This window comes from Rana temporaria, chromosome 2 (assembly GCF_905171775.1).
Source record: "Rana temporaria chromosome 2, aRanTem1.1, whole genome shotgun sequence".
NCBI lineage: Eukaryota > Metazoa > Chordata > Amphibia > Anura > Ranidae > Rana > Rana temporaria.
Genome location: NC_053490.1, coordinates 86516286 through 86542992, shown reverse-complemented (window position 1 = coordinate 86542992; position 26707 = coordinate 86516286). Strand labels below are relative to the sequence as shown.

The following is a 26707-nucleotide window of genomic DNA, read 5'->3' as shown; positions in this document are numbered from 1 at the left end:
CTACATAGAGTGGTATAGTTCTAAAGATGCACTTTTTTAAACCAAGTGAATAGAATTATAGGATGCACCATTAGGGGGGTCACCAGCAGGAAGAAGGAGGTCCTGATTCCCCTATATAGATAATTAGTGAGACCTCATTTAGAATACTGTGTCCTGTTCTGGAGACCTTACCTACAAAAAATATTGATAAGACAGAAAGGGCCAAATCCTCAAAATCCTAGCCTAACTTAATTTTTCCCATTTAAGTTACACTGGCGGGAAATTTCTACCTAAGTGCCCGATCCACAAAGCACTTACCTAGAAATTTCACGCAGTGTAACCTAAATTCTCCCGGGGCAAGGCGGTCCTGTTATCCAGGGGGCGATGACAATTTAAATGAGGCAGCGCGCAAAATTACGTTACGCCGGGCTTTGTGGATTGCGACGAGACAATAAAGTTGCGTCGGGTAAAAAAAAAGTTACGCGCCGGAAAAAAAAATTCAAAATTAAAAAAAATCGCGGCGATCGAAAAAAAGGTCTGTTTTTACAAGGTGTTACTAGTTTACACTTTGTAAAAGCAGAACTAATTTTACGTATGCAAACGTAAACTTACGCAGAAAACACAAAGCTGAAAAGCTTTGTGGATCTCCGTAAGTCCTCATTTGCATACGCAAAGCGGCATTTCAATGCGAAATGGCCCCAGCGGCGGATGCGGTACTGCATCCTAAGATCTGACAGTGTAAGTGTCTTACAGATGTCGGATCTTCTGCCTATCTTTGGAAAACTGCTTCTGAGGATCAGTTCCAATGATAGGCACAGGGATACGTAGGCTGAACAGCAGTTCCGCCTGCGTATCCCTTTTGAGGATTTGGCCCAAAGACTCCAGAGTTGGGTAACAGAACTGGTGAAAGATCTCGGGAATAAAACATATCAAGAATGAATTTAGGAACTTAGGGCCAGATTCTCAAAGGCGTTACGACGGCGCAACACCATTAGCGCCGTCGTAACTCCTCATCTGGCCCCGGGTATCTATGCGACTGATTCTTAGAATCAGTTGCGCATAGATACCCATTAGATCTGACATGCGTAAGGCTGTTACGCTGTCAGATCTTAAAAGTAATTTTTTTCCCGCCGCTAGGTGTCGCATCGTCGTTTTCCCCGTCGTCTATGCAAATGAGGTAAGTACGCGAGATTCCCGAACCTACGCGCGTCCGACGCTGAGAATTTACGTAGTTTCCGTAGCGTACGCGACGCGTAAGGTTGCCCCTGCTATTAGCAGGGGCAACCAATGTTAACTATGGCCGTCGTTCCCGCGTCGAAGTTTAAAAAAAATACGTCGTTTGCGTAAGACGTCCGTGAATGGCGCTGGACGCCATTTACGTAAACGTCTAAGCAAATGACGTCGGGGCGACGTCATTAAGCGCAATGCACGTCGGGTAATTTACCCGACGGAGCATGCGCAGTACGCTCGGCGCGGGAGCGCGCCTAATTTAAATGGTGCCCGCCCCATTTGAATTGGGCGGGCTTGCGCCGAGCGAATTAACGATACACCGCCGCAAGTTTACAGGTAAGTGTTCTGAGAATCAGGATGTAAACCTGTAAACCTGCGGCGGTGTAGCGTACAGCACATACATTACGCTGCCCAGGAGCAACGTTAATGTATGAGAATCTGGCCCATAATATTTACAGTCTGGAGTAAAGATGAGACATGATTGAAACCTTCAAATACATCAAAGGGGTGAATAAGGTTCGGGAGGGCAGCATTTTCAAAGTAAAACCAAAATCAAGAAAACGGAGGCATGACCTCAAACTAACTTGAGGAAAGTTCAAAATAAATCTTAAATCTCGTGCACACAATGAGAATATCGAAGAAATTATTGTCTGTTTTCTTTGCATGCTAGTCTCCTATTGAAAATGAAGAGGTTACTCAACTTACGAAAATTCTCATACAACAGAATACAACTTTAGAACTGATGGACTGTTTTGGATAGACTGTTTTTGTTCAACCTTACCAACTATGTAAATATGATGTAATGTATTGTATTATTTTGTTTCCGAGCATGCGTACTATTGGTATTCCGATTTTTTTCAGACGATAACTGTACTGATGAAAGGTAAATCGTTAAATTAGATCTGATATACGGGGAAAATCGTTGCATTTGTCCGTTGGATAATTTTGGATGAACGGTCGTGATCGGCTCTCAGAAGCTGTGTACTAACAATCAGATTATCGTTCGATTGCTTCGAAAGGGATATTTTTCATCTGATTTTCTGATGGTGTGTACTAGGCTTTAGAAAGTAATATTTTACTGAAAGGGCAGTTAATGCTTGGAATAGACAACCAGCAGAAGTAGTAAGCCAGTCAACAGTAAGTGGTTTCAAACACACATGGCATAAACATAGATCTACTGTATACTCAGACAAAAAAGTTAACAAAAAAAACTACAAGACATGTAGAAAAAAATGTTAAAAACACTTGGCCATATATCTGAAATTCCCGTTGTTTGATGCAATATTAAGGTCTCAGTAACATTCAACTTACTCTAAACCTGATAGTGTTTTTTATTAACCCCCTGAGTGGTAATCCCAAGTCTGGCTCGGGGTGGAATTTCGGGACCAAAAGCGGTAACCCCGAGCCAGACTCGGGACCTCCTCGCAGTGTCCACAAGCACAAGTTACTTACCTTGTCCCTGTGATGCCTCCCCGCTGTGTGATCGAGCGGTGTCCTCCTCGCTCGATTCACATTGCCGAGTGCCGCCGAGCTCCGTTCCCTGCGACGTTACGACGCACAGGGGCGGAGATTGGCGCCAAATTCAAAAAAGTAAATAAACACAATACATACAGTATACTGTAATCTTATAGATTACAGTACTGTATGAAAAAAAATACACACCCCTTTGTCCCTAGTGGTCTGCCCAGTGTCCTGCATGCACTTTTATATAATAAAAACAGTTCTTTCTGCCTGGAAACTGGAGATTGTCCATAGCAACCAAAAGTGTCCCTTTATGTCAAAAGTGGTTTTAGACCAGCGATAATAAATTAGAATCACTTGCAGAATTGAGCAATAGTGATTTGTGGGAAAATTCGTCATCAAAAAATTAAAAGTAATACGTTTAATTATTATTATATTATTTTTTATAATTATTTATATGTATTTATTATATTGTAATTTATGATTTTGTTTCAAATTTTATTATACCCAGGATGTCTACTAGACTCTTGTTTGGACGGATTTAAGTGAGCTATTCCCAAGAATTGCAGACCTACAATATAAAACGCCAAATTTCCATGCAAAATAATGGTACCGCTTTCAGCACCTAAAATCTGAAATAATCATACCGCCAGGGAGGTTAATGCCATACTTCTTAAATTGCAGACACTGTGGCTTAACCCCCTGCACTTGTCACTATGCAGTGGACTGATGAGTGGTTGTGAATGACCAGATTTTCCTTCTCCTTAAACAATGCCCTGCAGAGTTGCAACATTTATTTATTTATTTTTAGAAATGTCTTTTAATTTCTCTTAACCCAAATGTAGTTTTTCGTTTTTTTTCTTTGATCAGCATGAATAAAACTTTTAGAAGGGCTCTGCAGACTAAATGTTTCTTCGATTGGCACATATAAAGACGTTAACTGCTCCCTGATATGGAGAAAACAGGTACCTCGTATCAAATTGGAAACACTGCAGGAGGCAAAAGACTCGGGTGGGCTGGCGGTGCCGAACCCATACTTTTATTTCATAGCAGCTCAATTGCAGCATTTAACGAGCTGGCAGCACCCCGGGTCCACTGATCCTATTAGAAATATTGTATATACAGTTCTATCGGGGGGAGATGTTGTGGAGTACATAGAGGCGGGAGAATTTGATGCATTGCCTGACTGTCCCACGATGGTGCTTATGGATAAAATATGAAAAAATGCCAAACAACAAGGCCAAAGGGTATTCTGAGTGGTCACGTATCTGGAATAATAAAAATTTTCCTGAACTGTATAAACTACAGGGCTTTTCCGCCTGGTCTAGGTGTGGTGTGTGTCACATTACACAGCTATATCATGGTGGCCTCTTGAGGGATTTTCAGTCCCTGAGAGTGGAATACAATCTACCAAATACCTTGTTCTTCCAGTATCTGAAACTCAGACATGCCCTCTCTGCACAGGCTACACTGAGCACATGGGAGCTAACTAGACCCACAATACTTACAAGACTGGTGAAATCTTTGTCCCGGAAGGGGCAGATTTCCTCCCTATATGGTTCCTAATCTCACAGGTGTCCAAAGCTATGTCATTGAATTGTAGAACCCAATGGGGGGGAGGATATAGGCCATATATCAGATGAAGAATGGTCAAACATAATGGAAAATGTGCCCAAGGTATCCCTCACTTCTTCCCAAAAACGTACACAACTATTCATTATTCACCGATCTTACCGTACCCCATACAAAGTACCCAAATGGCACAGAAGAGATGACCCACTCTGTCCTCGTTGTCTGGTGGACAATGTACATATTCTCTGGAAGTGTCCGAAACTACAGAGATACTGGTCAGATGTGATCACTTCTATCAATAGAGTATGGAAGCTCACATTTACGGTGGACCCTAGGTTGCGCCTGCTGGGATGGTTGGACGAGGAGCTATACACGCCCTATACATACACGGCCATTCTCAGGGTCCTTTTTATTGCTAGGAAACTTATTGCCAGACAATTGCTGTCTGTGCTTCCGCCTACACAATGGGTTAGTGCCATAAATGACACCCTACTAAGAGAAAAGCTGACATACAAGCACAGGGGCAGCACAAACAAATCTGAAAATATTTGGGACCCATGGTTGGAGGTTCCAGGTTTGGCCCCCTTCCAGCTGGTCCAGAATAGAGTGTTGGGTTGTAGGACTTAGTCATTTGCTCCCATATGAGAGTTGCTGACTAACATAGACAGGATGGGTCACTGAAGGTACAATGGATATAGGGCTCCGATTGCGGAACAGGCCAAAATAGTATTCTTGATGTTGTGTTGCTCTACAGTGATGTGCTATATGTTTTAGTTTTGTGTGAGGGTTAATACATAGACACTGTGAATCCCGACCCACTTTTTAGGGTTGGGAGGCAACCTGGCCCAGACCGGTACTCCATTTTTGGACTGGGAGTGGAGCCGGGGACCAGAATAATAATATGAGTACACAGTCAAAATACAATAAAAGAGACGGACGCAGATATGTAATTTTCAAGATTTGTCGTTTTATTTTTATAAGGAATGTCAATTAATGTAATATCCTGCTGTATTTGCGGTACGGCTGCTGAATATATATATATATATATATATATATATATATATATATATATATATATACAGAGAAACGTAGGTCCTCCGCAACCTCCCCTGTTATCTGTTTTTTGTTGTTTTGTCTTTTGTTCATGGAAATGTCTTTTTTTTTTTTTTTTTGAGAAAAAAAAAGGCATGACATTAACTGCCTTAACCACTTAAGCCGCGGACCATTTTGCTGGCCAAAGACTAGGCCACTTTTTGCGATTCGGCACTGCGTCACTTTAACTGACAATTGCAGCGTGGCTCCCAAACAAAGTTGATGTATTTTTTCCCCACAAATAGAGCTTTCTTTTGGTGGTATTTGATTACCTCTGCGGTTTTTATTTTTTGTGCTATAAACAAAAATAGAGCGACAATTTTGGAAAAAAAAAACAATATTTTTTACTTTTTGCTATAATAAATATCCCCAAAAAATATATAAAAAAACATTTATTTTCCTCAGTTTAGGCTGATACGTATTCTTCTACATATTTCTGGTAAGAGAAAAAAAAAAAAAAAAAAATCGCAAAAAGCATTTATTGATTGGTTTGCGCAAAAGTTATAGTGTCTACAAAATAGGGGGTGGTTTTATGGCATTTTTATTAATAATTTGTTACTAGTAATGGTGGAGATTAGCGATTTTTATCGTGACTGCGACATTGTGGCGGACACATCGGACACTTTTGACACCATTTTGGCACCATTGTAATTTTTACAGCGATCAGTGCTATAAAAATGCACTGATTACTGTATAAATGATACTGGCAGTGAAGGGGTTAATATGCACGGGGCGCTGAAGGGGTTAAGTGTGACCTAGGGAGTGCTTCTAACGGTTAGGGGGCTTGCCGTGACACGTCACTGATCGCTGTTCCCGATGAGAGGGGACAGACGATCAGCGACAGTGTCAGGGGAAGGATGGGGAGATGTTGTGTTTACACTAACATCTTCCCGTTCTTCAGCTCTGTGACACGATCGCGGGACACCGGTGGACATCGAGTCCACGGGTCCCACAGGCAAGGTCATGGAGCTTGCGAGTGTTCTGCCAGCGCCGCGTGCCCGACCACACGGCTCGCAAATTAAAGGGCACGTATATATACACATCTATTTGTGCAGCTGTGCCATTCTGACGACGTACATCCTCGTGTGGCGGTCGGAACTGGTTAAAGTGTTACTAAACCCACAACAGTAAAATCAGTCTGTATATGCAGCATATCATGCTTGTTATACTCACTGTGGAACTTAAGGGGTTAATCCTCTGCCTTGTGTAAAAAGGCTGTTTTATCCTGTATGCACAGATCCCTCCCTGCCTGCACTGTCTATCTGGGGAAGGCCAGCCAACACAGGCAGAGTAGCCGACCTGCACATGCTCAGTTGTGTCTTTTATGCTCTAGAGAACAGTTACTTGTTCTCAGAGCTTGCCAGGTCACATGATATTGACATCACACACGTGGGCGTGTATACAGGCTGCAGTGGAAATCTCCTCCTTCCTGAAATCTCAGCACTGGAGAAACTGCGGTTTATCATGCAACCGTGGTATACAGATTAACCAAAGATGTATATAGTTGCAGTATTTTTAATGTATAAAGAAGATTTATAAGCTGTGGGCACTGTGGGGGGGGGGTTGAACTATTTTCATATTACTGGGTTTAGTAACACTTTGATGCCGCGTACACATGATCATTTTTCGGCATGAAAAAAAACGACGTTTTTAAAAACGTCATTTAAAATGATCGTGTGTGGGCTTTACATCGTTTTTCGGCTTCTGAAAAACGTAAAAAAAAAAAAAATCTAAACATGCTGCATTTTTTAACGTCGTTTTTAAAAATTTCGTTTTTCAGGTTGTAAAAAATGATCGTGTGTGGGCTAAAATGACGCTTTAAACCCGCGCATGCCCAGAAGCAAGTTATGAGACGGGAGCGCTCGTTCTGGTAAAACTACCATTCATAATGGAGTAAGCACATTCATCACGCTGTAACAGACAAAAAAAGCGCGAAACATCTTTTACTAACAAGGAATCAGCTAAAAGCAGCCCAAAAGCGAATAGAACGTCCCCTTTAGAGTGCCGTCGTACGTGTTGTACGTCACCGCACTTTGTTCATCATTTTTCAAAAACGATGGTGTGTGGGCAACGTAGTTTTTAATGATAAAGTTGGAAAAACTTTGTTTTTTGGACATGCTGAAAAACAAAGTTTTTTTTCATGCCGAAAAATGATCGTGTGTACGCGGCATTAGAATATTTGAAAAATGGTGGCTTTGAGCCTCATTACTCTCTTTGATAAAGGAAAACCTTCATCACGCTGCTGGATGGGAAACAATTTCACACATTTCCGACCATGTGTAAGGGGCATACCGTAAGTTGTCTTCTAAGTTGACATTCACTGTCAGTGATTTTTTTTAAATGTATTTTTATTTAACAAGTTATGTCATAGAACAGTATGCCCATAAAGAACGACACTAGTGGTTCTGCATAGGCAGGGATTTTATTTAAATTTAGTGGTAACGCAACAGTTTCTGTTTCAGGGCAGCGTTTACTCTGGTGTCCCATTTTCTTGCTTCTTATTCGTGGATTCTATCTATGTATCTTTACATGTCCTTTACTTTCGACCTCATTCTTGTAAGAAAGGGATTTATGCTTTAGTAGGTTTTCACCAGACTGAAGGTGTTCTTCCACTACTACTCCACTAGTTATGACTTTGCCAGTATTCTTGCTATGTGTTGGGAGGATGGGTTGCTGGCTGAACAAGTGCACAACACTTTATCTATATTCAAAAAAAGTCAGTAGGTGCTATAGCTTTTTATTCCCCCAAGAACAACTACACTTTACATTTTTTTTTCATTCTGCTTCTTTCTCCTGTTGAGTGAAAAGAGGCGGTGCGGCATTACTAGCCCTCTCCACACTCCAGCACTTACCTTCACATTCTCTTGCTAGTGGTTGTGCCCAAGCATCATTCAACCACTTCCTGTGGTCATGGGCATGCCCTTGGGGATGCGTTATCATTCAGCATGGACTGCATAGAATGTTTCTCCCTCGTCATTGCTCCGACTCATTCAGTTGTGGATATAGACTTTACTAATTGTTTGTCAAGAACAAACAGGTAGACATGTGAAATGGAGTCTGGGGCTCCATCTGCTGACCGGATATCAAATGTTTACCCAGCTCAGATTTTAATTATTTCTTGGTAGAGAGGTCAGATTTACATGTACTGTTTAAAGTCCGTGGAATATTGCTTTCACCTAGGACTATGAAATTCGTTTTTCCATATAAAACCAATTTTTGTTTTGATTGTTTGATATTATTTTACATAATTGATATTCAGATCACATAACCTCAATGCCAGGTAACTCATTTTGTTTTGGTCTCACATAATACAGAATTTACATTTTCAAAAAGTACCCGATAAAAAGAAGAAACATCTGTGTAACTGACCCACTTTGAAGTTTATTTAAGCATTTTTGTACATCATTCAGATTTTTGTCCAGTCAACACATTAAAGAAATATCCATGCCTAGATGAACAACATACAAGAAAATAAAGAGGCCTAAATATGAACACGGTTTTATTACCTATAAATATATACCCCATATTAACTGCCAAGGTAGGTGGCATTTAATCTTTGACATTCAGTTGGAAATAGCAAAAGATTTTTTTTTATAACCATGCTTAATTTAATTATATTAAAGGGACCCTGCCACAACATTACTAAGGCCAAGGTCCTTAGCTGGATGCAGCCGATGTCTGACTCCTGGGCTACATTCTAGTTCTAGGGTAGTGATGTCACTTGCAAAGAAACTACACTTTATGGCCAAATGTTTATAGAAACCTGACCATCACTTGTTAGACATCCCAATCAAAACCACAGACATTCATAAAGAGTTGACCTCTCCCCATAACAGCCTCTACTCTTCTAAGGCGGCTTTCCACAATATTTTTAGGCCTCGTACACACGACCGAACATGTCCGCTGAAACTGGTCCGTGGACCAGTTTCCGCGGACATGTCCGACCGTGTGTACGGCCTAGCGGACAGGTTTCCTGGCCTAGCGGACAGGTTTCCAGCGGATAAAAGTTTCTTAGCGTGCTTAGAAACTTGTCCGCTGGAAACCTGTCCGTTGGACATGTTCGATGGTTAGTACGACTCATCGGACATGTCCGCTGGTTATGACGTATAACCAGCGGCCCGAAATCCCGCGCATGCGTCAAATTGATTCGACACATGCGTGGAAGCATTGAACTTCCGTGTTAGAGAACGTCAGTGTCTTCTACGTCACCGCGTTCTCTGTCCGCGGGGATTTTGGTCTGATGGTGTGTACACACATCAGACCAAAAGCTCCCAGCAGACATGTCCGATGAAAACGGTCCGCGGACCGTTTTCATCGGACATGTCTCCTCGTGTGTACAAGGCCTTAAGTGTCTGAGGGATTTTTTTGCATTAATTCAAAAGAGCGTTTGAAAAATTAGGTATTGCTTTTGGATGAGAAGATTAACCCCTTGGCACTGGCTGAACTCAAATATGTGGCCTCTTGGTGGGTGGGCCTTGGTGCAGAGCAGCTGCATATTTGCCTGAATTTTGTTGAATGTAGCTGTGCCGAGAACATGTGCCCTGTGCCCTCCCGACACAGTTACTGGCAGCTAACGGAAAGCTACCAAACACTACTTGCGATCGGGAGCTTTCCGATCATGTGACTGCCAATCACGGCGGTCACATGATCATAAACACTGCCCCCCAGCATCTGAAACCAGCGCATAGGGGTTAAGCATATAGGGCCAGATCCACAAAAGGGTTACGACGGCGTCCCTGTTTCTATCTATGCGGCTGATTCATAGAATCAGTTACGCATTGATATCCCTAAGATCCGACATGTGTAATTGTTTTACACTGTCGGATCTTAGGATGCAGTACCGCGGCCGCCGCTGGGGGCATTTCTCATCGTAAACCAGCGTCGTGTATGCAAATTAGCACTTACGGAGATCCACAAAGGTTTTTCCCTTCGTGAAGTCGCCGTAAGTGTTAGTTTGCCGTCGCAAAGATAGGGCTGCTTTTACAAAGTGTAAAGTTAGTACACCATGTAAAAGTATACCCGTCTTTCCCGCGTCGCTGTCAAATTTTTTTTACATTTTTTATTTTTCCCGCCGCAACTCTTTTACCCGTAGCGATTCACAAAACCTTGGCGCAATGTAACTTCGCGCAAAGCACGTTGGGAAAATAGCGTCGGGAGCATGCGCAGTACGTCCGGCGCGGGAGCGTGCCTAATTTAAATGGGACTCGCCCCATTTGAATTGGCCCGCCTTGCGCCGGACTGATTTAGGATACACCACCGCAAATTTCCAGGTAAGTGCTTTGTGGATCGGGCACTAACTTGGGCAATTTGCGGCGGTGTAACTTAAATCGGAAAAGTTACGTTGCGCCCACTCGTTGTGGATCTGGCCCATAGTTGCCATTCTAATTCATCCCAAAGTGTTCAATAGGGTTGAGGTCAAGGCTGTGCTCAGGTCACTCAAATTCCTCCACAACAAACTCATCAAACTGTTTGTTTATGGACATGGCTGTGTGGACAGTCATGCTGGAACTGAGAAGAACCTTCCTAAACTGTTGCCAAAGAGTTAAAAGCACACAGGGTATAACAGCTATGACTAAGCACTGAAGCTACAGTGCGAAACGTTAGCTTTTGTTCCAATTTTTTTGCTGTGGCATGTTTATTTTGTGATCGATTTTAATTAAAAGAAACATTTTGGAGTGCGGCTGTCCAAGTTTCCTTCGTATTTTTGCGTTAAAAGCACACAGCTTTGAGAATTCTTTTAACAGTACTCTTCACTGGAAACAGCTGAATGTAGCACTTTGGAGAGGTGTCTGCATGCTTTTGGACATATTGTGAGTGTGATGGTGAGGGGTCCATACACTTTTGGCTATATATAGTGCAGAATACGATAAGGGAGTCAGATAATGGCCGTTTCTAGCAGAGGGCATTAGCTTTGTCTCTGCCAGATATCATGCGGCATGGTAGGGTCACATTAAAGAGCACCTGTTGCCTATACATTAGGCTTCCCCAAAACTTATGGCAACTTGCTTTATTAATACTAGAAGCCATGAATGTAGGGCTTGTTTATACCATTCCATAGTTCATGGCACTTTTCTTGCTTCCCATACCTGTATATTTGTTTATAAGAAAATGTGTGCTTATTGGTTTTATCATTCTATAGATATTAAAGGTACACAACTGCCAAACATAAATATGTTTGCCTCATTCAATGAAGACAGCCTACCTGCCAAACAGCTGTCCCACTCACTCAATAGCTTTGGCTTCCATTATTATAATTTCTTGAAAAAACAAAAAACCAAGCCTGTGAAAATGGAGACTGGAGTGTTGCTAGATTCCAGCACCACCCTCTGTAGTTCTAAGAGTGGTAGCTTCCAAGGCAGGCGCATTGATAGGATTGTAATTGACCTTCCACACTAGGGAAAGGGGTCAATGGCAGTGTGCATAGTGTGCTGTAGGAAAATGTAGGCATCTATAAAGTAGCCCCTCCTAGTGTATAGCAGGCATCTACTAGAAACTTACCTCTTCTACTTTTCTTTGCCACCATGAACCCCACTTTAGACAGCATATTTTTCTCAAAAATATTATGGGTATTGGGGAACATGTGATGCATCTCTCTGACTTGCCACAAGGCAGTGCTTGATGTCTGAGTGGTCAATTGCTGTCACATTGGTTGAGGAGAGGCTGCCTTGCAGCATGCATCACCAACCATCAGATTATTGTCAGTCCAGAAATTATGCAGAGGCTGTAAACTGGATCAGGACCACAGACAAAAGACAAATTATAATACTAGAAGAGAGTGTCTGTTATACACTTGGAGGACTAGTAATTGTTTGAAAGGAACACAGTTCAGTTAAATGTAAATGATTAAATGACAACAGACCCATCCCTTGCAAGCTGTAGGCACTGTTCTAACATCTTCCATACAAGACTGGAGCCAAATAGCACATTTGATGATGTTGGCTTGTGTCCTGGTGATTCATTTAGCCTTTCATATTGCATGATTCTTTAAACCCAGCATAACTTAAAAAAATGCCTGATATCAATAAACAACAGATTTGAGCACGCCAACAGTTTTACAATTTTATGGAAGCTACAATTCTCGGTCTTACCTGAAGTTCAAGTGTGGTAAAACCTTGAAAATACTTCTATGGGCTCTCTAAAGAAGTAGACTATGGGATGTGGGTTTCTAGAATTTAGGACATTACATCTAAACTGGCAGTTTCATTAACTTTGCTGCTTCTTGAGAAGTACTAGTGACCTCTTTACTACATGAACTCCAATCCCTACTGTGCTAAACTCCATCTTTAATGGCAGCTACATGTTGGATTCCTTTTCCCATGATACCTTGCAGTAGCTGTAATACAACTTCTGGCAGTAGTGTGTAGGGAAGCTCAAATTCAATTCTCGTTTTATATTTAACACTTATTCATCAAACTGTCTTCATGTTTACCTTTGTAAAAAGCTCACAATCACAAGCACATTATCTTAGAAATATTGCAATAAAAGTATCAAAATTTGTTTATGCTAACAAAAACATTCATTATAAGGAAGATGAACCTTGCAACCAATCCCCGTTAACAATCTTACAGGCTACGTTGTGTATTAAATTACCATTTGACAAACGAAGAAGGGAAAAAAGAAACATCTATTATTGCACAGTATAAAATCCATTCTGTTAAAGAGTTGGCTTTGGCCCCCTGTTTTTAAGTAAAAGGGAACACAAGCAGATGATTGATATTATTTTAAGGACATTTGTTACTGGCAATGTTCCTGTGAGGTAAACCAATACCAGCCTTATAGCAGCACAATATTATGACTGCAGTGGGAATCCATTTTTCACACTGACAAAGAGGATGGTACGTTACTAAAGCTGGTCATACTGCAGACGTGGCGACGTGGTCAGTGAACGCCTTGTCATCTTGGCACACACACGCGCTTTATTCTATGGCTTTACACAATCTTCACAGCAAAACTTTATGCTGACAGCGTTGCACAAGGTACGAACTACAGACTCATCGCAGGGTATTTTCAATGGCTGGAAGAGAAGCAAGGGAAGGTCACAGCTAGCCCAGCGCAGGTAATGGGTGAGTTTGGGCCACTCCAGTGAGAGTTTCGCCTCTTGACCACAGACTCACTTGTCGGCGGCCTTGGTTGTTGAAGACAGATGACCCAACTGTTCGCCAGTTCTGGAGCACAGGAGATATTTGAAGGCAATGCTCTTGTGTAGAGCGATTTACACAAGGCTTCCAGGCCAAGAGATTACACTAAGGGTGACTTTGCTTCTTTGTTCCTTCAGCATCGGGACAAGAGCAGAATGGCTCATTCCCACCGTAGATAAACCATTCACAGCAACAATCATATCTCCACATCTGTAAGCAGAAAGTTCAACTCATATTAATATACATGCAAAGAAGCCAGTCAATAGTTTAGCTGTGTTTAAAAGAAAGCCAAGCACACAGCTCCGAGGTGTTAATGAAAATCTGGACCTTCTGTAAATCTGCTTCTTCAGCAGTCTGTAGCTTCAGTGTACTCTGAGCCACCGACACAGAATAGGTATGCAGCAAGTAAGACCTCCTGATCTACAGTACATTCTAGTTCTGGATCAGTGCCTAAGCTGTTATTAAAACCACTGACAGCCATGTAACTAATATTTTTAGAACAAAGGCTACAATGGCTACTTAAGCATGTCTCTCACCACAGATTTCCTTTAAAATAAAATAATATCAATCCCCCCCTTTTTTTAATCATACTTACCTAGCTAGATGCAGCATTAGTCTGATGCTGTATCTGTCCCGCACTGGCTCGGACACTGAGAACCAAGGCATCTAAACACCGCCGATCGCTCGGTCCTCACAGCTCCCTGAGAATAGAGCTGCTGACTGTCAGCAGGTCTTTGCTCTTTCTCCCGCGTTCACTGGAGCTCTGAGCTGTGGAGGAGGCGGGAGCGGCCGGCTCATGCTCTCAGCGGCTCACTGAGATGCTGAGCTGGGTGCTGGTCCAGGCATGTGGGCAGATCCTGACTTCATTGTTGTGATCTTGCCCAAGCCTGAACTGGCTCTGTGATGTCAGCAGATAGCGCACTTCAGTCCAAAAAAAATCTGCAGTCCTGTGATCCACAGGAGAAGTACACCCAAACGACCTTTGGATGTACTTCTCCTTTAAGCTCTTCCCCTATTGCAATATTTATATTATTGCTCCTCCGCCTGATGCCCTTGAAAGCTGCCAGGTGACACTTAGCGGGGGCCAAAGTTGTTAACAGCTAACATACGCACTAAGGATACCAGAAAATAATCGTTTCAGAGGCTACAGGCACCTGCAGCCTTTAGATGGCAGTCTGCCTCTGTTTAATACTGCAACTGTCTGATACAAGCAGAGTATTTTGGCATGTCCTGAATTTCTGCTCTCCTTCCTGGAGCTTCACTCTGAAGCAAAGATGACATTTTGGGATGTATTTCGTAAATATGTTAAAATTGCCATACGGTGAACCAAACACTATTACCATGAAGCTTTGATCGCATTTATTGACATGTTGCAGTGGATGCAAATTTGTATCCCATTACAGAGTGCATGAGGGGCAAACCCAGTAAAGTGTTTGCACTGACAGATGCAAGAAACGATTGTCCACATATATGTCTCAAATAGGGTCAGAATGTACCGGAGAGAAAGCAAGCCATAATTGTAACTTAGCTTCTATAAAGTAAAAGAACATCCAAAGATTTACATCTATATAAACAACATTTTTGGGAGGTGACTAATGCCGCGTACACACAACCATTATTCTTGTCATGGAAAAAAATGACGTTTTTCTCAACGTGATTGTTGTCAAGCCTGCCTTGCATGCACACGATCGTGATAAAAAATGCTTGAGCAAAGTGCGGTGACGTACAACACATACGTTGGCACTATAAAGGGGAAGTTCCATTCGAATGGCGCCACCCTTTGGGCTGATTATGCAAATTTTCCTTCTCATAACTTGCTTCTGAGCATGCACGTTTTTTCCCCGTCGTTGAAGCCTACACGACCATTTTTCACGACGAAAAAAAACGACGACGTGAAAAACATTGAGAAAAATAGAGCAGGTTCTAAATTTTTAATGTCTATTTTTCTCGTTGCGAAAAATGCTCTGGACCGTTTTTCACGACCAATTTAAAAAATTGCATTTTTCTCGTCATGAAAAATGGTCATGTGAACACGGCATAAAAGCTAGATGACTGAGAATAAAGAAGAATTCTGCTAAACAGCATTTGCATCTACAATAGCTACATATAGTTTTGGGCAATATTCAATTGGTTCAGCAAAACAAATGTTTATTGAGTTCTAATGAGGTCTATTACTCACTTCAGTCGCCCATCGTAATATGCGGGTGTCCCGAGCACGATGGTCTTAATAAAGAAAGGCTGGTTTGTGTGATTCTCCTCATAACCGCCAACTATGCTGAAGCCCCAGCTCCCCATATTGCTCCTCCGCAGCACCACGTCATGGCAGCGATGGAGACAGCTAAAAAGGAGACATAATTAGGCAGTTATAATCATCAGTGACATTTCACTAAATGTTCAGTACTTATCATCAGCAGCTCATATTTATGCACAGGTAACATTTCAGGTACCATGTACTTCACAACCAATAATGTGACCGTTTTGGAAAAAGCTACAGTCAGGTTGGCAAAGGTTAAAAAAAAAAAAAAAGATAATTTTGAAGACCCATAAAAAAGCTGCAAAATGTTAAAATTACAATTTTATTATAATCAACTAAAACACTGCTGCACATATTGTATAATTCAGCTGCATATAACAGCCTGTAATCCTTAAAGTACCACTGTCAGGCTAAGGAAATATCGTATAGGAAGGTTCTTGCAGTAGAAGAGCTCTTAGGCCCCGTACACACGGCCGAGAAACTCGACGGGCAAAACACATCGTTTTCCCCGTCAAGTTCCTTGTTCGGCTGTCAGAAAACTCGTCGAGCCAAATGTTCCCATTGCCCAACGAGGAAATAGAGAACCTGCTCTCTTTTTGGCTTGACGAGTTTCCCGACGGGTTTCTCGGCGAAAAGTGTACACACGACCGGTTTTCTCGTCAGAATACGTCTCCCATCGAGTTTCTTGCTGAATTCTGCCGAGAAAACTGGTCGTGTGTACGGGGCCTGACGCTCAGCTCTCTGGTTGCATGTGCCTTCTTTCCATTCTAGAACTACAGTCTTTATCAGGCTCCTCAGCATTTGGCACTTCTTGGAATGTCGAATGCCTGTGTCCCCCACAAAAATCTGTGATTCTATTCAATGACTCTTACATCACTGCCATGTCCTGTAGTGATGTAGGGGTTTGATGGATGGAACCACAGCTCACGGTGGGGGACACTGGCATCCCACATTCACAGAACTGATAAATGCTGAAAAGTCTGATGGCGACTGTAGCGCTGGAATGGAGTGCACATGCTGCAAGGGAGGTGAGCATAAAGGCTCTTCTATTTCAAAGATCTGCCTCTGCTGAAGGTTAGAGTTACCAAATGTCAGTGTCGAAACCTTAATGACTAGGAGAGGATCTGCAAAGAGGAGTCGGATAAAATCCCTCCTGAGATGTATGCAAACCTGGTGGCCAACTACAAGAAATGTCTGACCTCTGTTGATTGTCAACAAGGGTTTTGCCAATAAGTACCAAGTCATGTTTTGCGAAGGGGTCACATACTTATTTCACTCATTAAAATGCAAACAAATTTATAACTTTTTTGAAATGCGTTTTTCTGGATTTTTGTTATTGTTTCTCTCACTGTTAAAATAAACCTAACATTAAAATTGTAGACTGATCATTTATTTGTCAGTGGGCAAACATACAAAATGAGCAGGGGATTAAATAATTTTTTCCCTCATTGTATGTATGATTGGGACTTAGGGATCTTAGATTGCAAGCTCCTTGAGGACAGGGACTAATGTGATTATATATATATATATATATATATATATATATATATACACACACACAAACACACACATGTAAAGCGCTGCGTAAAATGGACAGCGCTTTATAAGCACCTGTAATAAATACAGTAAATAAAATATCCCTTCTCTTCATTTATTCTATTGTCACAACAAATATGATGGATGCTCTGAATGACACTGTGTGAAAACAAATAAAGAGGCTCAATGCCATTTGGAAATTTATTGATTGCAAACTTGTAAAAATGTCGCCGTTGTTTCTGTCTGCACAAATCCAACTTGATCACAATTTATTATTAGCCTAACAATTTGCACAGACTGGTTAGGTTTTCTTGTGTACATCATGCTATAACATTGCAAGGATAAAAATCATTGGGTTTATCACATTGGGTAGTAGCCAAATGGGGGTCTTGTTTGAGAATATTCCAATGTTTAGTGAGAATGTGTTCCATTTTTTTGATATTGTTCATGGAAACCGGTAATGAATCGCACAATGGGTTTTTCAGGGGATTTCGCCTGCTTTGTTTTTTTACCTGGAAGGAAAGTAGTGTAAGCCTGATCTATCAGGGGTTCAGGGTACCCCTTTTCCAAAAACTTCTGTTTTAAATGTAAGCTTTGGGAAATATAGTCAATGTCTCTGGTACAGTTTTGTCGTAATCTGCAGAATTGACCCTTCGGTATGTTTTTCACCCATAGGGGATGATGGCAGCTGTCATAGTGCAGGTAAGAGTTGCCCGCAGTGGGTTTTGTATAGTTGCGAGCAAATATATTATTCTGATCATGACTGAGTTCAAGGTCAAGGAAAGCCAAACTATCCTGATTCCACACAAAAGAGAAAGAGAGTCCTAACTGATTGGCATTACAATGGTCAACAAAATTGTTTACTATAGAGAACGGGCCATCCCAAATGATAACAATGTCATCGATGTATCGGCCATAAAAGATGATGGGAAGATCCACGTACATTGGCGCATATATTCGCCGGGCGTAGCGTATCTAAGATACACTACACTGCCGTAACTTATTTTTTTTTTCGAATCCTCAAAGAATTCGTGCCGCAAGTTACGGCGGCGTAGTGTATCTTTGGCGGCGTAAGGGCGCAGAATTCAAATGGATGTGATAGGGGGCGTGTTTTATGTAAATACGTCGTGACCCGACGTAAACAACGTTTTTTTTAACGGCGCATGCGCAGTCCGTGGGGGTATCCCAGTGCGCATGCTTGAAATTAAACCGGAACAAGCCAATGCTTACGACGGTAACGTCATTCTACGCAAATCCCTATTCGCGAACGACTTACGCAAACGACGTAAAAAATTCAAAATTCGACGCGGGAACGAGGGCCATACTTAACATTGAGTATGCCTCATAATAGCAGGGGTAACTATACGCCGGAAAAAGCCGAACGCAAACGACGTAAAAAAAATGCGAAGGCCGGACGTATGTTCGTGGATCGGCGTAACTAGCTAATTTGCATACTCAACGCGGAATTCGACGGAAACACCACCTAGCGGCCGGCGGAAAAATGCATCTACGATCCGACGGCGTACTAAGACGTACGCCTGTCGGATCGATCCGAGATGCAGTCGTATCTTGTTTTGTAGATACAAAACAAAGATACGACGCAGGAAATTTAAAATTACACGGCGTATCAATAGATACGCCGGCGTAATTCTTTTGTGGATCTGCCCGATGTGTCTAGCAAAAGGATTATCTTTTCAAATGAATGAATTCTCCCACAGACCCATGGTCAGGTTGGCGTAGGAAGGGGTAAAATTGGCACCCATAGCTGTACCATGGGTCTGTAGGTAGAAGTCATCCTTGAAATGACAGTAGTTATGTTTGAGACAAAATGAGGTGGCCTCTATAATAAAGGCGATCTGTTTGTTATTGAGCATAGGATCAGAATATAAAAATTCTCATACAGCCATGAGGCCTGTGTCATGGGGAATATAGGTGTATAAAGAGTTGATGTCCAAAGACAGCCAGGAGTTATATTTTATTATTTTTTATATTAATAATATTTTTTTCTAATTGCGCATGCTCTGAAAAGCGTTGTGGTCCCCTTCGGCTCCCGTCCACCTGACGTCACACGCCAGCACACATGATCTCAGCCCAGCAGCGCTTCACCACCGCAGATACAGTCGGCTCTCCCTGGCTCCGATTGGCTGCAGAAGTCTGACGTAGATGTCTACATCTCCCATTCCTGGCTTTACGGATTGTCAGCAAGGACTACACCAGCTCCTCGAACTACACCATTTGCATTATGATGTTATTTTTAAACCATAAATATTATAACAGAATACTCAGAGGCGCTTTTCTTCTTGTTTTTTCTTTGCATATTCTGAGCTGGCTTCGCGTTTGGAGAGCTGCCCTGAGCACCTGTATACCACCCACACTGGCTTTATATGGCCAACAGCACTAGCCTAAACGGCATTTTGCTTGGACTATATCCTAATCGGACTTATTTACTTATGGACTATTAGACCATACACACATCTGTTGTGGTCTCTTATCTTATTCTTATTTTTATTAATCTCCCCTTATAATTGATTGTTAGTGCAGACACCCTGAGCGCTGTAATATCTTGCTATTACAGGTAGGAAGTGGCCATTATTGCAATCTGTAAAGACAGGAGTCGCTTGTTTTTAAATGCATTTGCTGTTCAATGGCTAATCGGCAGCCAGAAGCATAGACGTAGAAACACTGCTCAGTGGAATGTTAAATCTAATTCAATATATGTTTCCTGAAACAAGTAAATGGAATGTATGAATGTATGTAAAAATGGACAGAAGGGGAAGAAACAAGAGTAAAACTGAACAAAATATTCCTGCTTATGCAGCAGTTTATGGTTTAAGCTCTTCCCTCAGTTAAATTGAGAGCTAAACAGTGCAGCAACTGCTGTGCTTATAGGCAAATCATATGCTAGAGTTCTGTCTCATTTACATACTTCACCGTCTCCTCTTATATAGCAAGTAAACAGAGTGTTGAATGTGGAATAAATGCAAATACACTGCAAACCGTGTTACCACCATAAATTCCAACTGATGTGGAATAAAATTGTGTCCACTTCCTATCATGCTATTAGATGGGAATTGTCCATGCTAGCCCTATTGCTAAGTACCCTACAGGAACAGTCTGTATACGTATTTATTGTTATTTATTTACTGTATACATATTGTTATATTTAACAATCTCACAAAAAAAAAGTGTAAACAGCAATACAAAAATTTCAAAAAAGCTTTATTCAAATTACTTTACTCACCTACCCTGTGGCGGCCCATCCATTAGGAGCACCACCCCCCTAATCAATGCGCCTGACCCCTAATCTCCATGCAGGGTTCCAGATGCATGTATTTTAATGTGGGTTGTTTTTTTTTAGACCCAATTGGCCAGGGAGTCTTATGAAAGGCAGTGTTTGCTGATCGACCCCCCCCCCCCCAAAAAAAAAAATATTGAGCACCAGCTGCCACTGCCTACAACCCAGGATAAAACCCCTGGTGGATCTATTTTAACGTTAAGGGTTTTTATCTTGGGTTTTAGGGCATATGGGTAAAGTTTTTATTTTTTATTCACGGTTTCCTATTTTTGTATATTTCCAAATATGTTTCTTTAGTATGTAGCTCCATGGTGCTGTGAGATACGATATTTTGTTCTATTGTGTGTACTAACGTGTAGGAAAATGACAATAAAGCTGGACTTGACTTGACCTGATAAGGGTACAGCGACTTGATTTTTAGGACTGGCAACTGTTTTTTTTTTGTTGGAGGACACCTGAAGCTTCATATATCATTTATCCTTTAATTAAATAAAAACATTTTTTTTGTTGTATTTAGGTAATACAGCGCACCAAAATGCAATGCAAGCTGGTGTGTTACAGCTGGAACATCGGTGCGTTGACGTAATGGTTCCACCCAGGAAATGGCCCTAGGAGTTCTTAACGTAGTAACCACTGCGCCCTCCTCTGGAAGCATAGTAGTGCTCGGTCTCTGGAAATATGATACTGATTTTATTTATTATATAAATATGTGAAAAGTGTGGAGTGCATTTGTATCCCCCCCCCCCATAAATCAATACTTTGTAGTACTACCTGTCTGCAATTACAGCTGCAAATCTTTTTGGGGGTGTTTCTACCAGCTTTACACATCTAGAGAGGGACATTTTTGCCCATTCTTCTTTACAAAATAGCTCAAGCTCTGTCAGATTGGATGGAGAGCGTCTGAACAGCAATTTTCAAGCATTGCCACAGATTCTCAAATGGATTTAGGTCTGTATTTTTGATTGGGCCATTCTAACACATGAATATGCTTTGATCTAAACCATTCCATTGTAGCTCTGGCTGTATGTTTAGGGTCATTGTTCTGTTGGAAGGTGAGCCTCCACCCCTGTCAAAGTCTTTTGCAGACCCTAACAGGTTTTCCTCCAAGATTGTCCTGTATTTGGCTCCATCCAATTTCCCATCAACTCTGACCAGCTTCCTTGTCCTTGCTGAAGAAAAGCATCCCACAACATGATGCTTCCACCACCATGTTTCGCTGTGGGGATGTTGTGTTCAGAGTGAGGTGCAGTGTTAGTTTTCCACCACACATAGCATTTTACTTTTAGGCCAAAAAGTTAAATTTTGGTCTTCTCTGACCAGAGCACCTTCTACCACATGTTTTCTGTGTCCCCCCACGTGGCTTCTTGCAAACAGGACTTCTTTTGGCTTTCTTCATGCCACTCTTCCATAAAAGGCCAGATTTGTGGAGTGAATGACTAATAGTTGTCCTATGGACAGATTCTCACACCTGAACTGTGGATCTCTCCAGCTCCTCCAGAGTTACCATGGGCCTCCTGGCCGCTTCTCTGATTAATGCTCTCCTTGCCTAGCCTGTCAGTTTAGGTGGACGGCCATGTCTTGGTAGGTGTGCTGTTGTGCCATTTTCTGATGATGGATTGAACAGTGCTCCATGAGATGTTCAAAGCTTTGGATATTTTTTATAACCTAACCCTGCTTCTCCACAACTTTATCCCTGACCTGGCTGGTGTGTTCCTTGGCTTTCACTAAGGTTCTCTAACAAACCTCTGAGGGCTTTACAGAACAGCTGTATTTACACAGATTTTACTTTACACACAAGAGGACTCTATTTACTAATTAGGTGACTTTGAAGGCCATTGGTTCACTATATTTTAGTTAGGGGTATCAGAGTAAAGGGGGTTGAATACAACACCACGCCACACTTTTCACATTTTTATTTGTAAAAAAAATTGAAAACCATTGATTTCATTTTCCTTCCACTTCAAAATTATGTGCCACTTTGTGTTGGTCTATCACATAAAATCCCAATAAAATACATGTTCGTTTTTGGTTGTAACATGACAAAATGTGAAAAATTTCAAGGGGTATAAATACTTTTTCAAGGCACTGTATTTGCAAATGTGTGCAAATTAAACACCCGTTTTTAATGTGAACTGTTAAACCTCATGTACACGACTGATAAACGGACGTATAGGAGCAGTTGGGCTTATTTTTAAGCAACAAAACGAGAGAATAAAGTTCCCTTTAAAGAAGACCAATATCAGAACACTCTGGAAAAAACAATGAATTGGGCAGAAAAATATGCAGCAAAAAAATATAGAAAAAAGTGGCAGATAAACAGAGTGGTATCACAATTAAAAAGACGTTGTCAATTAAAATCATGGGAATCGCAGCTGCGCATCACACATACATAACCCAGTCACCATATACACCAGATTCAGGCACACAGTTAATAGAGCACAGCTCAGAAGGAACAACTCAAGAACTTGAGTATAATGTACAGTTCTGTAGACAAAGGGAGTTCCTGTGGGCTATATGTGCTATTGTTGAGAAGAATGACTCCTGAAATGAGGGTATTGGTTGGGTGGATGCGTGAGGGTAAGTCTGTCACCTGTCGTGGAGGCAAGTGCTTGCTAATCACAATATCAGTGATAGTTGAATATAGTCCATAGAGCAGTGGTTCTCAACCTTCTAGTGCCGTGACCCCTTGATAAAATTTCCCAAGTTGTGGGGACCCCTAACAGTAAAATTATTTTGTGGGTTGTCAGCACCCAAGGCATTAAAGTAATTTGCGCCTAAACCACAGACATTTAGCACTCCCTTTTAATGGCAACTATAATCACACTCACTGCGTCTTCGGCTGCACTGTGTCTTTGACTTTGTGGGGTCTCGCAGCAGTGACACCTATTCCGAAATCAGGAGATGGGGTCTCCTCCAGCCCCTCCCAGTTCACATTCCTCACCAGTAAGCTGACCTCTAGTCTCTGCCCCCAGCCATGCTGTGAACTGAATGGGCGCCTGCAAAGAGGCTAAGTGGGCGGCCGCGGGCTCCAGGAACAGCCCAGCTGGGCAGCCACAGGCTCCAGGGACAGCCCTGCTGGGTGGCTGCAAAAAGGCTGGGAGAGTGGTGCGGGCTTCAGGAATAGCCCAGGATTCGGTGACCCCTGGCAAATTATCATTTGACCCCCGAGGGGGTCCCGACCCCCAGGTTGAGAACCACTGCCATAGAGGGACAGAGACTTGTTTAGAACAGGTGTGCACAAGCTTCAATAGGGAAAATATGTAGCACATATAGCCAAGCTACAGGTGTGGGGGAGAGTAAAACACAGGGGTCAGGCTAGTATGTCCAAGCTATGGAGCATTGGGTAGAAGTGGATATTCTCACCAGCTTGTTAGTAGCAGTCCTCCTCCTGTGAAAGCTCTCAATACCCCACAATACTCACAAGCAAGAGCTGGGCTCGCAGTATGCTGAACACTGCGCAAACAGGGGAAACAGCAATCGACTTCACCGCTGTGTAATCCGTGCCATAGTAAGCCGTGCATGTGGCAGCTTGCTTTGCGTGTGGTCCACGTGGTCCGTGTAATCAGGCAGCCAAGCGGTTAGCGCAGAAAGCTTGAGACAGGCAATACCCTCAGCATCTGGTGATTCCCGTTAGACGTGCTGACGTCACGCTGATGCGTTTCAACAGCCAATGAGCACTGTTTTTTTCAGAGCGGGGAGGGGACTTGGAGGTAAGCTTAAATAGAAATTCCAGCGTGTAGTTTCGTTCATTCACCACAAGATGTCATTCAAGTCTCCATGAAAACAGTCCGCAAAAGAAAAAGGTGAGTGAGCCCCTGAACTCTCCTCTATGTTATCTTATCTGTCCATGTACACTGAGTAGTTTATAGTCGTTAAGAGTTTTAAAGCAAAAAATTGCATTCAGGTAGGTTGGAGGTTTATTGGCATTTGAAACATCATGCAAGTGCAAATGCGGCAACTCGTGGTTAGTTTGTATATAGGCGCTTTTAATGGAGATACATTTCTGACCATTTTCATTTGTAAAAAACGCAGCTAAACGTGGCACAACAAACGTTTTTAACCATCGTTTACTAGCTGTCAAGTTTCATCATTCAGGAGAGGTTTTTAAAGTCTTGTGTACATGAAGCCTTAGACATGCCAATTTGGTATATTGCAGGCTGGATGGGAATTTGTTTTTGTTTGACATGCGTCGCCCTTTCATGTGCTCCTTGCTTTTAAGGCCAGTTATAGGTTGGAGCAGTTTCCGTTTGTAATGAAGCAGTCTTGTCTTTAGTACATTTTTGTTCTCCCAAAACCTGGAGTTTCTGCCACTGCTTTGACAGAGCTGTACTAAAATATACTTATCACATATGCAGTAAAAAGTGCAGTAGATATGGCTGTTGTCATCTAAAACCTAATTAAAACCTAGTGCTCACTGTTTAGGAGCAATCACCTGTGAATGGTTTCCACACCCCAGTAAGACGTATATTTATTAGTTGACAATGGATTTTTGACCATAGGCAGAGGCATAGGTTGGCAGGGGTGACATCTTAGTCACCCTGAAAAAGAGATCTCTTTGGCAAAGTTCATTGGCATGGTGGTGAGCAAACAGCTTGAACCCAGCAGGTATTAAATAAGCTTTTCACCATGCTTCCATATTACGGATCTTGCACAGAACTATAATAAGTTACTGGAAGAGACTTTTATAGTCTTACAGAAGATCTAATGCTGCAATAAGGTAGAAGGTTTGCTAAGGAAAAGCAATAAATAATCAGCCCCATGGTGAGTAATAAATTAGCTTTTTTTCTTCTTACTGCAACTTTATTTAGTTAATGACAAACATATTGCATTTGGTAGTTCCAATATTTTGTATTGTTTTGACACAGTATGACACTACCATTTTCATATAATTGTAACATACCTGGGAAGACCCAACCACATGACCCATGATGGAGACCAGCTGGCATCATACTCATTCTCACTGATTGTGCTCATTTCTTCATTTATTTGTGCCTGCTCTTCTAGAACTTCCACCTCCAGGGCTTTCAGCGTGATGACTGAGGAGGCAGCACTGGCTTTCAGCATGGCTACTGCTTCACTATGACTCAGGTTGGTGAGATCAATGCCATTTATACTCAGTAGAACATCACCTGGCAGAAGAAATGAACACAGACAGGTCAGACTAATAACTGTTAATACTATGTACCCATTTGCATATGTACTTAATTTAATGAAAGGTATCAGTATGCATGGCCAGTATACATTGAGTGAGCAACTCGTGATCCTTTAGATCTTAAAAAATACAGTTTCCAAAATGCCAAGATATGTGCACCTGGTGAAAACGGTCTAATGCCTCGTACACAAGTACACAAGTAAAAGTCAGCCGGGAATACCGGCGGAAAAAAAGAGCTGGTTCTCTTTTTTTCCCGACAGTTTTCCTGTCAGGAAAACTGCGATGGAGCTTAGGCCTCGTACACACGACCAAGTTTCTCAGCAAAAACCAGTTTCTTGCTGGGAGATATTTTTTGCCGAGGAAACCGTTCGGGTGCACATTTTCGTCAAGGAAACTGTCGAGAAACTTGACGAGCCAAAACGAAAGCATGTTCTCTATTTCCTTGACGGGAATGGAGAAAATTGGCTTGTCGAGTCTCGAACGGCTTCACAAGGAACTCGACAAGCAAAACGATGTGTTTCGCCCGTCGAGTTTCTCGGTCGTGTGTACGAGGCCATACACACAGCCGGTTTTCCCGGCCAAAAGCTCTCATGGCAGTTTTCCCGACGGGAAAACCGGTCATTTGTACGAGGCTTAAGAGAATTTCCCTCACTTTGAAGCAATTTCCTCCAGCCTCTTGCCTCTCTAAGAAAGAAGTAAAGGGAAATTTACCTGCCAGGACACAGACTGCAAAAAAAATAACATGAGGATGGTTTTAACCCTTCCCTACTCTATACAAAAAGTTTGGGCTGTGGACACACTTAAATAATATAAATTCTTTGCAGTTACCTTGCAGAAATAGAACATATATGTATATTGATCTTTGCCTCATCAAATGCAAGACATAGGGGGGAAATTCATTTTTCTGGCGTGAATCCTTCTTGGTAATGTATTGCATCAAATTCATGAAGCTTCTGCAATACTTTTGATTCTGACAGCGACTTGCACACCAAATTCAG

The 26707-nt window shown here is 42.0% G+C and overlaps 1 protein-coding gene across 1 annotated transcript in view; it reads right to left on the bottom strand.

The window, feature by feature from the left end:
• Window positions 1-10965: 10965 nt before the first annotated feature.
• LNX2 (ligand of numb-protein X 2) overlaps window positions 10966-26707 on the bottom strand; it is a 195674-nt gene continuing 179932 nt past the window's right edge. The window contains exons 8-10 of the mRNA XM_040340479.1: window positions 25458-25686; window positions 15652-15810; window positions 10966-13682 (exon numbers count right to left, since the gene is read on the bottom strand). Of these exons, the coding sequence (XP_040196413.1) occupies window positions 13547-13682; window positions 15652-15810; window positions 25458-25686 (524 nt within the window). The 3' untranslated portion in view covers window positions 10966-13546. The remainder of the gene's footprint in view (window positions 13683-15651; window positions 15811-25457; window positions 25687-26707) is intronic.